The 17,185-nt window shown below is 32.1% G+C and overlaps 1 protein-coding gene across 1 annotated transcript in view; it reads left to right on the forward strand.

Moving 5' to 3' along the window:
• Nucleotides 1-15,218, forward strand: part of LOC111691903 (protein outspread-like) — a 42,986-nt gene extending 27,768 nt beyond the window's left edge. The window contains exon 2 of the mRNA XM_023455411.1: nucleotides 15,114-15,218. Within this exon, the coding sequence (XP_023311179.1) occupies nucleotides 15,114-15,218 (105 nt within the window). The remainder of the gene's footprint in view (nucleotides 1-15,113) is intronic.
• The last annotated feature ends 1,967 nt before the right edge of the window (nucleotides 15,219-17,185 follow it).

A 17,185-nucleotide genomic window follows, 5' to 3' on the forward strand; every position in this document is an offset into this window, starting at 1 on the left:
CGTCATGAAAATTTACAAAATGGGGTTGTTTTAGACCATTTTAGATATTACCATTAAATGAAATAAGGTGGCAAAACAATGATCCGTATTTATTCATCAAACTGACAANTATGTGTGGTTTTGGTCGTATCATTCATTCCATAACAAAATAAGGTTACGAGACGACACAGGAACATAAACTCGCAATATGAACTTTACTGCAATAATGGATTCGTCACTGCAATTGCAGTTAGCAGCAGCGTCATATATTTTTATTCATCATACAATTTTGAAGAATAAGAAACGGAAATCTCCGGAAATATTTTCTTTACTTCACTCCATGGCACAAACACAGAAAAACACACTCTTCCTAGTCACTGCAGAAAACAGACTGACTCTGGACCATATACAAAAGACTGACGAAACAAAAAATAAGACAAAATCACATGTGCAACAGGCAACGTTACGGCCAAAAAGGTAACCCCGTCTCAACATGTGGCAGAAAGTACTGTTGCTTCCCTTTGATGCGACGACTAAAAACCCCGGATTAGTTACGCGTGTCAAATTTGTTACACGTACCATGCAACAATTTTCCATCTTCACTAGCTGTAACGTAACATGTTCGGTGCTACGTTACGGGGCATTTGAAACAAATGGATACCCGCTTTAATAGTGTATAAAATCAGTATTTATCTAAAATTATTTAAAATGTAGTAGAAATTGTGGATGAAACAGTGACAATCACTCTCTGTAACTATTCCTTAACGTTGTTAATACATAATATTTAAATAATACAGCGTAAATTATTTGCGGATGCCCTAATATTAAAATATAATCGCCCTGTATATTTAGATATTTATTACCTAAGAAATAATTTAAAAATTCGGGATCATGTCTCTACATAACTGACACTTCTATAAATATTTCTAATATCTCTCTTTTTAATATTCCTCCATGTTATATACAGAAACGAATTGAAGAAAAAATACTATCTTTAACGTAAACCTGCTACACGTGCGTACGTATATCGGAGTCGTCAAATATTACTTGACACACTTACGCCTACCTGTGGAAATAATGAGGTTTATTCACATACAAGTTTCCGTTATTTTTTCTTTTTATGTTTATCAACATTATTGCTCACGCCTTCCCTTCATACTCTTTTATCGCTGAACAATTTTCCTGGGCGTGCATATTCATGCGGTGAGAATAAAAAATAATAGTATAAGCAGGAAGCAATTACCAACATTTTTATTGTCATTCAAATTGCCTCTAAAAATTACCTTCTGATCTATTTATTTCACGTCGACCTAGTTTTGTTGCTATGGCCGAATTTTGCCGAACCCTCACTTGTCGTAGGGCACGGATCTTTTACTTGCCTAACATTGCTTCGACAGGAGACCAATGGTTTTATATCCTTCTGAGATATGTTACAAACGTCTCTATACAAATCTCTACTAAACATGACAGTGGGTAGCTTCTAAGAATACACCGACGTAGGTTTATAGGCCACTAGAAAAAGATCTGTCAAAGTTTGTCATAGAGCTTGCAGAGCACCTTGTATATCTCTTATAATGATGAATGTAGCCATTTGTCTTACTTTTCCTATTTTTTTTTTCATTTCTTTACCTGCCTTCTGCCTCTCTCATGAATTTGTCAATACCAAAATGATTTAAGTATTATTTAAAATAATTTCTTTGGGGCATTGTCTAGACTTACCCACTTTTTGTAATTAATAATTACATGTAGTTCGAACAAGTAGCATGTTTATTACTCGTAGTCCAGGCGGTATCTGTTTCGGGTTGGGTAAAACGCATATGATCGGAGATTTTTGCTTTAACGGCTTCTAAACAACATCAGAAATCATAATATTTCTATGCAAATAAAAAAAAACATGGGCTTAATTGTTATTGCAAAAAAGTATAAAAAAATTGCAAAAAATTTCGTTTTTTTCTTGGATTTCTCGTCGACAACTTAGCAACTATTCATTTTAGACAAAAATGGAAGGGGAAAAAAAGTTTTGTAATTAAATTTTGATCAAGATAGAGTTAGTTGCAATTCGAAAAAATAATTATTGTTATTGCAAAAATCGGAAAAATCATTTAAAACATTGCAAAAATGCTAGTTTATTTGTCAATTTTTTTCAGACACTTCAATAATACCTAGGATCTTCATACTTTTCCCAATTAAACTTCTTAGTGCATAGAATCATCACACCAAATTTCATCCAATTCGGTTAGATAATTTTTACATACTTAATAATTGTTTAAATTTTTTATTTTTTTTTTAATTAAAAAATTTTCAAAATCAAATATCTAAAAATTTAAAGCCTTTGAATACTTGAAAATTTCACCACAAAAAGAAGAGCTCTCAAGCTTTAAAATGGTTTTTGAAAAATTCAAATCGGACGCTTAGATGAGCCGTGGTGATTGTTTAAACACTTTCGCAATTTTCACGCTTATAAACAATTGCAATAATTTAATGTTTTTTTTTTCATTTTTTTTTTATTTTAAAATATGGTTTGAAAGTACTCGGAAAGACGAGTATTTAAAAAAAATACCTGATGATCCGCCCATTATTTTCGGAGTTATAGCCCGTTAAAGTTAACCCTTATTTACAGCNTCCTAAATTTGTCTTAAGAATCTGTGGCCAAATTTTGTTGCATGAATTTCCGGACACCCTGTATTACTATCAAAGTTTTCAAAATTAATATTATTCATAAGTAAAATTCAATTTAAGATGCAAACGAAGTTACATAACCTTCAAACGATAAAAAAAGATAAAAAATAAATTAAAAATTTATCTACTACAATTTGCTACCCATAGACTACTGGAGGCATATAAGAAGTGCCAACGTAATTCGAAAACCGCTGTTTATTTTTCAATTGTTTAGTTCTGGTATACCTAACGGTATAAGGCTATTATCCTTAGCTAGGTGTTAAACGACATGATCACATACGAACCATAAGGCTGAACGGGATAATTACGTTATTCATTGGAATATTTATGCGTTTAAACTATACTGAATCATAAAGGAGAATCCGACATAGAAAAATGTTAGGTGTGCTTAGCACGACAAAAACTGCACGCGTGATTGTATGCAGCGGTCCATTAATAGACTATGATTTTTCTTATGATCTCATGTACTGTTATAGACTATTAAGATTAATGGCACATGATGAATATTTCATTATCTCTGTTTTTTTTTATATTTAAACGCCCGATAGTTTGTTATTAGCTGGTAGAAGTTGTGAAGCTTTAAGTTTTCAGAATTATTACTTAACTAAAGTTTTTGTTTTTTTCATTACTTTGCAAATGTGAAGCATTTTAACTGAATATAATGATTACAGGCAACTACATTTAGGGTGTCCCATTTAAGACGGATTCTTATGGAAGAAATCTGGTCAAAAAGTTTTCAATCCGAGAGATTGTCTACAATTTACTGGACACTTTGTATCTAAGTATGATTTTCCATTTTTTTAACAATAATAAACCAAAGTGGTACGTTTTAGATCCAATGTCTGCTTATCAATGTGGATCTTAAGTTCAAAAACAGAATTAAAAAATACAGGGTGTTCTATTTGAAAAAATAAAGGTAGGTAAGAGGAAATACGATACTCTGGATAATGGACATTAATTTTAAAAATAAATTGATTTGAAATAACTGTATTATTGATATTACCAGAGCTATGAAATAAATAACTTGTGTTAAATGGAACGGACACACTGTATAACTGCGAATCTAAAAGTTTCATGAATAAAGAAACATCGTCATGAAAATTTACAAAATGGGGTTGTTTTAGACCATTTTAGATATTACCATTAAATGAAATAAGGTGGCAAAACAATGATCCGTATTTATTCATCAAACTGACAATTAAAATAATGTAAATGTGAAACGAATATGGACAGCTGTGATGTGCCTTAATTGCGTCATGTACACTGAAAAAAAAATCGGTGTGAGTGAAAGTAATAAAGGTACGGAATAAATTCATTAAGTGAAATGATTGAGTATATTTACATACACTAATTGTTGAGTATTTGGATAATTTTACTCATTTGAATAAAAACTGAGTATTTTCATTCAAATATAAATAAATTCTCCAGATAAACTTGTATTTAGTACACTTCGGTATACTTGTATCTAAATCGGAGTAAATGTCCTCATCATTGAGTGACCCCACCCCATTCTATGTTTGTCATGCGTTGTCTTTGCCTATACCCATCGTCCCCATTATGTTATCTCGTGGCTTGGTGTATGGCGTGTAGTGCTGGACAAGTATCCGTTTATCCGATTATTTTGGTGTCAATTTTTTTTAAATGCCGCTTGATTGCAATAATTAAAAACAATAATATATTGAGTATCGGTTAATATATGGTTAAATAAACGCATAATTAGATTGTAACGTACAATATAGGTTATGGCAATCTATTAATCCGATCAATTAACCAATTTTTTAATCGAGACCTAAAATATTGTCTCCAAAACAGATCTCTAAAGAAATCATTGCAGCAGCTTAGTAGTTTATGACTTTAATACAATGATATTTAAATTAAAATTTAGAGAATATAAACCAAGTTACTCAGTAACTGATAAATTTAGAGAAAAAGTTAACTCTTAATTGGTTTTACATACTCAGAATATAGTCAAAAGTCACCCCACTCAGTTGCAATAGTTCCATTCATAAAATTTTAGTTGTACTCACACTAATACAGTGAATATTTCACTTAATCGAGTGTGGACAGAAATTTTATATATTATCGAGTAAAACTGAGTAAATTTTTTTTTACAGGGTATTAATAAGAAGCTCGGCTAAAATCTAATACCACTGTCCTTATTTTATTTAGTAATAGAGAGATAAAAAGAAGTTTTCTTTATAAACATGTCCGTAGTCTAGTACGGCACAATAATAATGGCGTACGATTTGAATAAAAACTTACTAATAAAATCATTTAAACAATTATATAAGGAGTTATTAGCAAAATTCCTAGTACAATTAGCATTTATTTTCGTTGTAGATTAGTATTCAGTAAAAAACATTACACGTTTTGCATTTTTTAAAGCAAACACTCTATTGTAGCACAAACAGCGATTGTGTGAAAATCTACAAATGCAATGAGTACCTTCATTGCGAATATTTCTGCAGTTGTTAATAGTATTAGTACAGTTTGTAGATTTGGCGAATTTTCAATGATTTTTACTTAAGATACCGTTCTCAGACTATGTCCGTATAATTTTTGGAATGCTATCATAGCCATTAAACCGTATTGAACGACTTAGTAGGGACATACCCCAAGTGAAAATCGGCCTTAAAATTATAGAGAAGTTTGACACAACTTACCTGTCTTTATTTGTTCTACATTTATGTGAATCTTCGTGGTATTATATTGTCTGTACAACTGTAATGGAGACAAAAATAAAATGTGACATTAGTGCCATTAGGCAATGAATATATCATTAATATCTAATTTGAAAACCTTTGTACATTGCAGACCTTGCGTATACCGTTGAAATATGGCTACATAACAATAAATTTATAGATGGCCAGGTGTTTCACATAAATATGCATGTACCTATTCATTACAAAGGTAATTCTTTAACAAACTTCCATAAAAAGGTGTGCCTTTATGAAAGCAGTGAGCATTTGTGCAATCTATACAAGAATTAAATATAACAGTATTATCCATCCTATGTGAGACCAATATCCATGGCAATTAATTGTTGATCATCGCCATTGCAGCAGAGCGTTCACTGGCTTTGTGACCTATTTGATAGAATATTTTAAGTTTAATTTTATAACTATTCTATATACTCGTATATTTAATGTATTAATTACAAAGATAAATTTGAATCCTTGATTGTCCTATACTTTTTGGGTCGATACAGATTCATTTTTCACTATAAGAATTTTGCGATTAATTAAAAAATTAAATGATCAGAACATCTTCCAAAAATTAGCTCCCAAGAAAAGTGTAACAGTCATGATTTGCAATTTTGAAAAAGTTATAATTTTCAAATATACGACTCTTTATATCTGTATATATCTGTTTGAGTTGTGTTGAGCTGTAAGCTTTGCACCGAATGTAAAATACCTAGGAGTCACACTCGATGCAAAACTAACGTGGAATCTTCATTTTGAAAGGAGATTAATAAAGACGTACATATCGTATGAGCTGTGCCGCAGGACCGTGGCCATATGGATATACGCTGCCATTGTGAGACCAATGTTAGCCTATGGGGTTGTCGTCTGGTGGTCGAAAGTCCAGCAGACGACAAAAGCTCAGCTGAGCCAGGTACAAAGGATTGCCTGTCTGAGCATAACTGGAGTTATGCGAACAACACCCACCATAGCAATGGAGGTAATGCTGTGTCTGTCAGACAGTTTCCGGGCGCATATCTGTATGCTGGGCCAAGGGACACGAGCGGTGCAATGACAATAAAGAAGCTGACAAGTTAACCAGAAGTGCATCGGGACTCAATATTTTCAGACCCGATGTGCTTCTGCCGTGAGCTGTGTGCAGAGCAGAAGTGTTTATGAAACGGTGGGATGAAACAAATAGCTGTCAATTTGCTAAGTAGTTCCTAGAATCCTCTAGCAAGACTACAGCCAAAAAATACCTGGCCATATCGATGTCAAATCTTCGCCTGGTGGAGGTATTCAAGCTGGACACTGTTGGCTAAGGAAGCAGCTTCACAACATGAGGAAGTTTGTAGGGGTTATGAGCAGGAAAACAAGACAGTATTACATGTGCTATGCGAATGCACTGCCTTCTCATCAACAAGAAAATCCTTGTTGGGAGACCTTCTATAGCCTGTATTAGAGAGATTCTCTGAGCAACGTCATCACCTTTTTCTTTTTAATAGTCTGGCTAACGACTCAGGTGGACTGATCTCCATGGGCGTAGCTAGGATTTTTGTTTGGGGCTGCTGCAAGCTCTATACAGGCCTCTAAAAAAAAAAACGCGCTATCAACGACTTACCAATATAATATTTCAAAACCTAAGCACTCTTTCATTTGATTCTAAAAAAAGGTGGCGCAGTTAGCGACTTACCGATATAAGAAAGATGATATCATTGGATCTTGTTTTTCTGGGATGATCACCGGGCTTTCTGGAGTGGGCCGTGCACAACCCTGCTCCCCCCTAGCTACGCCCATGCTGATCTAATGGGAGGAAGTACAAGGGACCCAATGGGACTTAAGTACTGTAGCTTTTAAGCTACCCTCTCTACAATTCCAGATTCCAGATTGAGTTGAGCTGTTGAGTTTTTTCCAGCATTTTAGTATTGAATGATGGACTTCAAAATTTCACTCGAGAAAACCTAGTGATATGTTTTTTACATAATCAATGTGGTACTAAAACGTTGTAGTTTTTTTTTACTTTGTATTTTCTTAACTTTTATATTTAACGTTAAAGCGGTTATTGTTTCTCAAATGTCAGGGGCAACACAATGTTGACGGATGGAGTTGTGTCGATTTGTTATTTTCACGGACGGTGTCTAAGTATATTTAACTGAAATTCGCTCACCTCAGACGAAAGCACCAATCCGTAAAATATGTATATATTATAAACAACTACCCAATTAATTTATTGGAAAAATAAAATTGAACCAACGGTCACACCTTCAGCTACTAAATATACTGCTTGAGGCAAGCTCCATCAGCAGGTTGAACTGGTAATTCCCAAGCCTCCATATGGGTATAGGTACGCATTAGAATTTTTCAAGAAGAAATATTTCCGCGTTATAATTTAGTTCAAGGTATATACAGAGACTTCCATTTTATATGATACAATTTGATCTAACACCGCTCCAGTTAATTAAAAATCTATATGATTGAATAAATATCTGATAGAATAATCGATTTGAAACGGAAATTAAGGGCGTAAATTATAACGATTACACAACAATGTCTGGAATGGGAAGGTGAATCGGTGGGTATCGTTCAGATTTAATTTTGATTTCAATTTAGATAAGAGACGCCGGCAGATTTCTTTAAATTTTTTTCATTAAATCTTCCTATAGCAATGAAGATAATTGATTTAATTTTCAGTAAACTAGAAATCTGATAATTACTCCAAGAGAATAATACGTCTCAATTATCTTTTACATTATGACACTTTAATAACGCCATTCCCACACTTACAAATGGATTTAGATAAAATAAATTACTTTGTATTAATATGTAACAATGATAATATATTACTTTGTTGATTAACGTGATGGTACAAATATTGGTTTTGTAGATATCTAAATTTTGTAAACAGTTTTATATGATAGTTGCCGATTAATTACCGGATTAGTATTATTTCTCTTAAAAAAATATATTTATACCATCAAATTTTTGTCTCTGACGATATATATTTGTTGCAATATTTAGATGATCTTTGCGATAATTTCTCATTCTTAAAAATCAATAAATATACAGGGTATTTCTTTAATATGGCGAAAACTTTAAGGAACGATTTCTTGCCAAAAAGTAGAAGGGGTGTCGTCCTATATAAACAAATTTCCAAAAATATCCGCATTCAGAGTAACAAAATTTTAAAATGGAAGGTTAAAATTCAGTTTTTATTTTATTTCTCGAATATAGAAGAATGCAATTTGGGATGTTATACCGATATTATTAATCATCTACAACCCTCGGAAGAGGTTGGCAATTGCAACCTTTAAAGGTTATTCGTTTTCCTTTCATTTGAGGATAAGCGTTTGAGGGTAATCATTTTCAGCGGTACGTTTTTTAATTCCGGTTTCACTGATGCTAAACGTACGGCTAAACATCGTACGATGTGGGATAATGTGCCTTGTGCCTTGTGCCTTGCTGCTGAGTTGCCGTTAGCAAGACCACAAACAATATAATGCACATTTTACTGTTGCGTAGTTTACCATTTTATAGACCTTAAGTTGTACACGAAAACACCTGTTGCTTTAAATGATTTGAGAAATGCACAATAACAATTGCTGAGAATAATGCATGTGGTGAAAATATGTCATTCGTGTCAGTCTAAAATAAAAGCAAATTTTTATTATTTTTTTTGAAGTTGCATTCTTCTAAGTGTCTCCAACTGCAAAAAATAAAATAAAAGCTGAATTATAACCCATTTCTTTAAGCAGACATTTTTGGAAATACCTAATTTTATTTAGAGCACCCTCCTTATTTTTTGGTAAGAACTCGCGCTTTATAGTTTCTCGCAATATTAGAGAAACATCCTGTATAAAATAAAAGCAGTAGTGACGAAACGTTTCGTTCTCATAATATGAATTATTTTAATATTATTTCATTGTTATTGGCTACTGTAATTTCTATACGTAGGTAGGTATATCCCTTGTGGTTACATACGTTTCATAATATGACGGTAGATCACATAGTGGCCACATTCCACTGTACAGAGGGACACACCTTTTTTAAAGAATTATGCGTACCTACACGAAAAAATGCTGATGAGGCGTGTTTATGATTTCTGATTCATGTTTTGATGTTTGTTTTTCTCAAGAAGCTACGCGTATAATAGAAGTCTATAGATTTTTTTTTAAAATCAACGGTCAAAATTCTGTTAATGACGTAAGGCAATAAAATACCTAAGAAAGGCTCTGTTTGTGTAAATAATTTAATGATCTTGTCAATCTCAATTAGAAAATAGGCTAATAAGGCTTTTATACTCAAGTCGAAAATGAGACGATAATTCGCTGTTATTAAATCGCATTGTTACAGCAAAAGTATGGTGTAGATGTACCTAACAACACTTTAATAAACTTTCTTTCCGTAAATGGAAGCGTATTTCTCTGAGGTATCTGTGTTTAAAAAGCGGAATAAATATGTAGTGTGTGGTTTCGGCCGTTAATTCGAAACTGTTTTATAATAATTACCTTTTAGATCATTCATGTGTATTGAGGTAACTTATAACCTAGAGTCTAAGAATGCGCATTGAAGAACACGTGCACGAAATAATGGTAAATATCTGTCTAACTGCATATTTGAACTAACCAGAATGGTATGTATCTTTTTCGTATTGCGAAAGATAAGCATATAACGGAAGGTAGTTTCTTGTTTTATGTAAATAATAGTAGTCGGTCGATAGCTCTTGGTCTAAAACAGTGATTTTCAGGACGCCCGTCGCCCTTCTTTCCTCCTTTTATCATTATTAAGATACATATACACTAATGCAAAAAATTAAAGGTTCAAAAGAATTTCCGAAATTTTTACGTGATTTTTGACAACTGTATTTAGGTGAAAAATGGTCTTATCGGGAATTAAAGAAAGCATTTTGAAGCTCTAAGATTCTAGTTTTTAGATCTTTCGGTCGAAATTTTTTAGGAGCGACGGTTATCATGCAATTCTAAGAAATAACACGACAAAAAAATTTTGCAAATTTTCTTTTTTTTTCGCAGTCCACAGACTTTTTTTCAGCTAAGCCATTGCATGGATCAGATAGCTTGTTTATTCAGTTTCAATTTCCTTTTTTTTAATTTCAATACGACCATTTTTCATCGAAATATCGGACCTTTTGTCTTCAATCATCGATATCTCAGCGACAAATGGTCGTACGGAGAATTGAAGGGGAGTTTCGAAAACTGAAGTAAATTTCCTATAACATGCTGCCGCAACTTTTCTGAAAAATTTTTTTTTCATCTTTTACACGAATTTAAAAAAACAGGGAAAAAGGGTAATTTATGTTTTTTTTAGAAAATTGACGGCTAAATTTGCGTTATTTGCGGTTTTCTCACATTTACAGCAAATAACGTTTAAATTTATGAAAAAAAAAAAAATAAAATAAAAATTTTTTTCAAAGAAAAAGGGTACTTTTGGAAAAAACTGTTTTTTAAGTGATTACAGGCTGCACAAAAATTAATTAGAAATTTGTCTCAAAAAACGGTATGAATCGGGGTCGAAATCTTGTTTGGGTCATCAACTTTAATTTTAATTTAATTAAAAGTTGATGAACAGAAGCATAGGACAAAAATGCCGAATCGTTCTGGAAACAATTGGATTTTATTTTCTTCATTGTCCGGAAGGATTTCCAATAAATTAAAAAACGTGACCCTTTAATTTTTTCAAAATTTTTTATTCTGACTTACCTAACTTGCCTTTTCAAGAAATAGAAAAATCGATTTTTTTCGTTATTGAGGTTTATGCAACTAATTTTCTGAGTGTGAGTATATAAATATGTATCATCATTTTAGACCATGGCGGATCTGTTTNAAGGGTATAAGGGCTGTTTTTTGAACTAATAGGTTTGTCATTCCGAGTACTTTCCAGATATAAATTTTCAAAATTTGCAATCACGGGCGTCCCATTTAAAATGTCACTCAAAGATATTCAAGACCGCATGAAATCAATGAAATATTAGTGGTGGGAGGAGCAAACACACAGCTACTCCGATCTGAATTCCCGAGTTCAAATATGTCAAGGGCAAATGTGTAAAAATGCTTACAAAACAGTGAAAGTAGACGAGTTCAAAATCGATTTTGAAGAAGACATGTCAGAACAAAGTGCAAGAGAACTCGACAATCAGATTTCAGAGTCGTTAGAAAATGATATTTTGTAGTTGCAGGAGGAAATCGACGACGAAATAGATTGTGATAATACTGATGAGGCACGTGAAAAATCACCAACTAGTAAAAGAATTAGATTAGATTAAATGTAAATAAAAATTGAAATAAATAGTTTAAAATTTGAAAAACCATGAAGAGTGTGTACTGTTTATTGAAAAGATTCTTATACTTTTTTTATATAAATAAAAAATAATTTTTGGATAAATATTTTAAGAGTAAACGAAAAAATTATAATTATAATTATTCACAATTTATTTTTTTGAAAGATTTTTAGAAATTTATTGTACAACTNTTTATTAGAAAAAGTATATTACATGTTATCACGGTGGGGTCCGAAAAGTTAATGCCCTTATTCCCGTTTCGACACACTGTGTACTCAGCCGCGTGTGCCGATACCCTTAAATTTATTAGTGTTATGACAGGACAGAACTATCAACATATCACTTTCAGTGGCAGTCTTTTAGAACTCGGCATCGACGTAACCTTGAACCCTAATATTATAGTTATAATTAGAAACACTTCTTATTTCCACAAAAGTATAGGGTACTATCTGCATTACGTTCTTGAAGATAACGTTTTTAAAACATCGGCCATGACACGTTATCAAATAGATCATGACATTTTCCAAATATAGCACCTGCAGTACCAGCCAACATTACTGGCGAGTTTGTTTAGCTGTAACTTTATCCGATGTATAATATCGTACATTCAGAAAATATTTTGATATATTCTATATCCAGGCATGACTTCTGCAGATGTTGCCATGCCGGTATCTCAAAGAAGTTATCCGTCGACAAATCTCCCTACGTTTCGCTGACTTTTTAGAATTATTATTAGATCTACATGTCTCGCACGTTGCTAAGTTATATTGACCCAGATTTCAGTATATGGTAAAAATGTGCTGTTGCCTAGTCTGTTAAATTTATTTTTGGATTTGTTTATGTTTATAATGACTTTAATAGTTCTCACTGGATGGATTTTAAGATGGTTACCAATAAAAGTGTTACATAAAAACTTGCAAACTACTATTTGGAAATGAGAAATGAGAAACAAACCATTAAAAATTTACTTTCTTGACTTTATTGAAGAATATCCCTAAGAAATATTGCTAGTAAATCTAAGAAGGTCGTAAAAGTGAAGTTGCAGATGTTTTGCAAAAAAAAAATTACCTCATTTCATATCAGTTACATGGTTTGTACACATTCATGATTCCAGTAAGTAACCCAGAAACTAAATAAATGATTAACTAAAATCTATTGAACTTAGATTAAATTCTGGAAGGTTATAAATATTCTTGCATTTTCCTATTATTGAATAATGGATTAACTGTTGAATTACGCTGAACTCTGAGATCTTAAAGTTACCTTAGAATTCTGGATGTTTCTCATAATTCTAACACACTGTAAAAATATCAAGAAAACAATACAATTTCTTATGTTACCTATACCAAATAGGATTTTATAGTTTTGTGGTGTATAAGTTGTCCACCAAAATAATTATCACGCCAGTTAGACTAATTCTTTATTAATTAACTGATTGACACACAAAAATTGAAAATGATAAAGGTACTGGGTTACAAACACTTGCTGTGCCGGTCAACTAGGGAATGGCCCAGATTGCCTGCTTAAGGGTACGGTCAGCTACCCAGAAGGGTCGTTATTCTTTAAGATTTATGGCACGACAAGTGCTCCTGAGACAGGCAAATCTGCTTCAATACAATTTCTTATTGTAAATATTTTCTATGAACGCAGAGGCGTACCAGGGAACGTGTGTCCCCACAGTTTAAAATAATTCTAATTCCATAATCCAATAACGGTATAGAAAAATTCTTCAAAATTTCAGATTTCTGAAAATTTTTATTAGTTATCATTATCATAAGTGCATCCAAGCTACCTAAAGTAATATACAGGACGTTCTTAAAGTCAGTCAGGAAACTCCGGGAGGTGATTCTACGGATTAAAATAGTGACAGTATAATGAAAATTTTTTTTCGAATTGTCAATTGTTTGCAAGTTATAGCTTGTCAAAGTTCATTTTTTTATTTTTCTATTAAAATAACAGGAAATCGCTATTAATCGCTATTAAAGTGTTATTAAACATCAAATTTTTGATAATTCTTTTTGCAATTAATTAAGTTGCCATATTGTAATACTATCTCTTGTAAAACCAGCTTCGCTAGTAAATAAAATACTATTAGTAAATCCATTATCCTCAGCTTATTTTTCTACAACGTTATTACAGAGCCGAAAAAAAATTATGGTGAAAAATCAAACATACCTGCTTTAATCAATTTTTATTACAATTCGTATAATAACACCAAAATTACTAATGCTATTTATTTGAAGCATGGCAACTTGATTGATTTCAGACAGAACTATAAAAAATTTGATGTTTAATAACACATTAATAGCGATTTCTTGATGAACGGTTACATTTATCGGCTTGAACAAAGAGTATATATTTTTTTCTGATATTGTTTCTCTTTTCAATAATGTTTAAATTTCTGTGATGTCTAGCAAGAGAAAAAAGTTATGAACAAAACAAATTTTGAGTTCTAGGTAAAGTGCCCTCTAGCGGTGCATAATGAAACTTTGCTCTGACTGGTACTATAGACTACTATAGAGTATAGAGCTTCATCTACTTAGTGGGTGAGCCAAATGAGAGACTAATAGAACGTGAATAAAATAAGTTATTTAAATAGAAAAATAAGAAAATTGAACTTTGACAAGCTCTAAATTGCAAACAATTGACAATTCGAAACAAAATTCATTACATACTGCTAATACTTTAATCCGTAGAATCACCTCTCGGAGTTTCCTGACGGACTTTTAGAACATCCTGTATGATAAGGTATTTTTTACGAAACAGATTGTCAACTGTTTTATAAAAAATACCTTTATATTTACAACTTTTTTTGAGTTACTATTCTTACAATTAGTAACACTTTTCAATATTTTATAAGATTGAGGTACACCGTATATAAATTTTCCAAAATAATGAACGCCTTATTTATAAAATGAAGATCATTTTATGAGTTTAGTGACAAGCAAAACAAAGAATTAATTACATTTTCCGATTTCACAAATTAAAAAAATTTTCCTCTTCAGGGCACAGTCGTGGGGTACTTTATGTATAATATCAAAAACTGAGTATCCATATTTGTCTCAATAAAAAGATCTTTTTTGGTCTAATAGGTACCTACTTACCTAAAAAAATTTCTGAATTTTCGTTTTTTTTTGCAAGTCGTTAAGTGTTTAAAAATCATCCAGGAAAAACTTATTTCAATTTCTCACTCCCATCTAGGGTTGTAGGTCCCTATCAGGCATTATTAGTTCGTGTAGCAAATTTCCATTTATTTTTTAATTATCTTATATAATAAAATGCATATACTTACTAGCTTTTAAATCGCTATTTAAAATAGAAAATTCAAAAGATTTCATGACTAATTGTGGACTAAAACTTCAATCACTCTTTAGGTATGGACTTTTATTACATGTTAAGGAAACGATATGTAATTTTATCTATTTTCTTACTCTCCAAATTTTAGTAAATAGTAAATATTTTTGACGCTTCATTTGTTTCAGGCTAGCCGTTCTATAGCCCGGAGCGGATATCTGTTTGTGGCTCCGGATTGGGATTTTTCCGTGCCTCTCAACAGGACTAAGGTAAGATTCGTTTTCAAAATTTAATTTTTGGATTTTTATTTTCAGTTTCGTAGTTTCTCTCAAAATTGATTACTTTACAAACGCATTCCTTCACCATATCTCTGTAGTGTATTGTAATCAAATCAAAACAATTAAGTTGCGGTTATGAACGATTGACATGAACTAGTACAGTTAGTTGGTTACACTTGTTACAATGAAGTGAACTCATGCCTGCTAATCTAATTATGCGCATTTGTCGGACATTTTAATACTACTTATTCTTAGTTAATGACATCAAAAAAATAAGAAGAATAGAAGTAACTGTTATATTCAGTTTAATAATTGTCAATTTGAATTCAACATTCCCTTTTAATAATGGGCTTTAAGAAAAATATGATAAAAAAAGTAAAAAGGAAACTAAATTGACTTCATTGTCTTGTTCCAAATATGGCATTGCAACTTTTTGTGTTTTTTCGAAACAATATGTTACAAAAAGTAATAAAATAAACCTGAAATCGCATACTCGTTTTAAGGTATCTTAAGGCAGTCCAACATATTCCTCATAGAATTTTTTAAATCCATATTTACCCTGAAAACAAATATTTTCATATCATTATTTAAACCCCTTTTCGGACCGGTCCTGACCTACAAAGTGAATCTTGACCTACCGTATTCGGTCACTAACCTGGCTTTTACTGCTTTTTAGTAGTGAACGACAAAAACAGACCTTTTTACCTAGACACATGAATGAATAAGGTATTTTTTTCGTACATTTTAAATATTAACAAGTTTGATGTATTTGTTAATAAAAACAAGTGTATAAGGATATTATTTTTTTCGAATGTTAGATTCAAATAATTATTCAATTTATAGAACAATTCAATTTATAGAACAATTTTTACCTATTGACTTATTGCTTTTCAAAGAGAAAAATGACGTCTACCTATTTAAAATGCCAAAACGGCTAAAAAAAACTTATCCGTTCGTGACACTTTGTTAATAAAGTTGGGATTCGGTGCACTTTGATTTTGAAACCAAGTGCACAATTCAAGACTGGGGAAATAAGCCGTTTCGCTTCAAGGTTCGAACATTTTGTAGGCCGCCGGCCGCCGCGTTCCCTATTGCGAAGTAGGACGCCGTGTTTAACGTGAGTAACACTTACTTTATATCAGCAAATCCTGCTTTTGCCGCTATGAATATATTATTAATTAACAACATTAATTTGTTTATTTTAATTAATAAATTATTAATTTGACATACCTTATACAAGTGCTCCAAATTTTGTCCACCGACATGTAAACACGTTTGGATACGTTTTACCTATGAACTAACACAAATATTGTCTTGCTTCACCATAAATTAAAACCATATCCATCAACTTTGAGTTGTTGTACACGTAAGCCGAGACGGAAGCCAATTTTGACTCTTGAAAACCTAATGTAAACGCTATCGCAAAAATGTTAATACTAAAATTGGATTTCAGTATTCAGAATCGTCTGGGGCCACGTGGAGAGAGAGCGCATTACACACAGCGCACAACGCGAATGACACTAGAGATTACAGTAGCCCAGCGATGTAAGAGTTGAAAATGCTACAACTTCAATAATTTTTTTCTCGAAATCTATAAGGATTTTCTTACGTTATTGACTCCATTTTTCATGACGCATCTATTCCCAATTTTTTTTTGGATAAGTTGTGAATCACTCTGTATATTTCTCTCTCTCTAAAGGCGGGTATCAACTTGTGGCAATGCTCCATAACGTAACAACGAACATGTTACGTCTGTTTCAAAGACATGGATTCTTATGTATTTTGACGTGCTCAGTCCGAATCCGGGATCAGAAATGTTCCATCATCCTTAATTTTTTTTAAAATCGCGAAAAACCGCTCTTAAATGCAGAAAATACAGAAAATCTCGCTTTGAGAGGAATTAGATATAATTGTAGAAACTAACTGAAATGACTACACGATCATATTTATAAGTATTTTGATGCGCTAAATCCGATCCAGAA

The sequence above is a fragment of the Anoplophora glabripennis genome, unplaced genomic scaffold, assembly GCF_000390285.2.
Source record: "Anoplophora glabripennis isolate ALB-LARVAE unplaced genomic scaffold, Agla_2.0 scaffold465, whole genome shotgun sequence".
In the NCBI taxonomy this organism is placed as follows: domain Eukaryota; kingdom Metazoa; phylum Arthropoda; class Insecta; order Coleoptera; family Cerambycidae; genus Anoplophora; species Anoplophora glabripennis.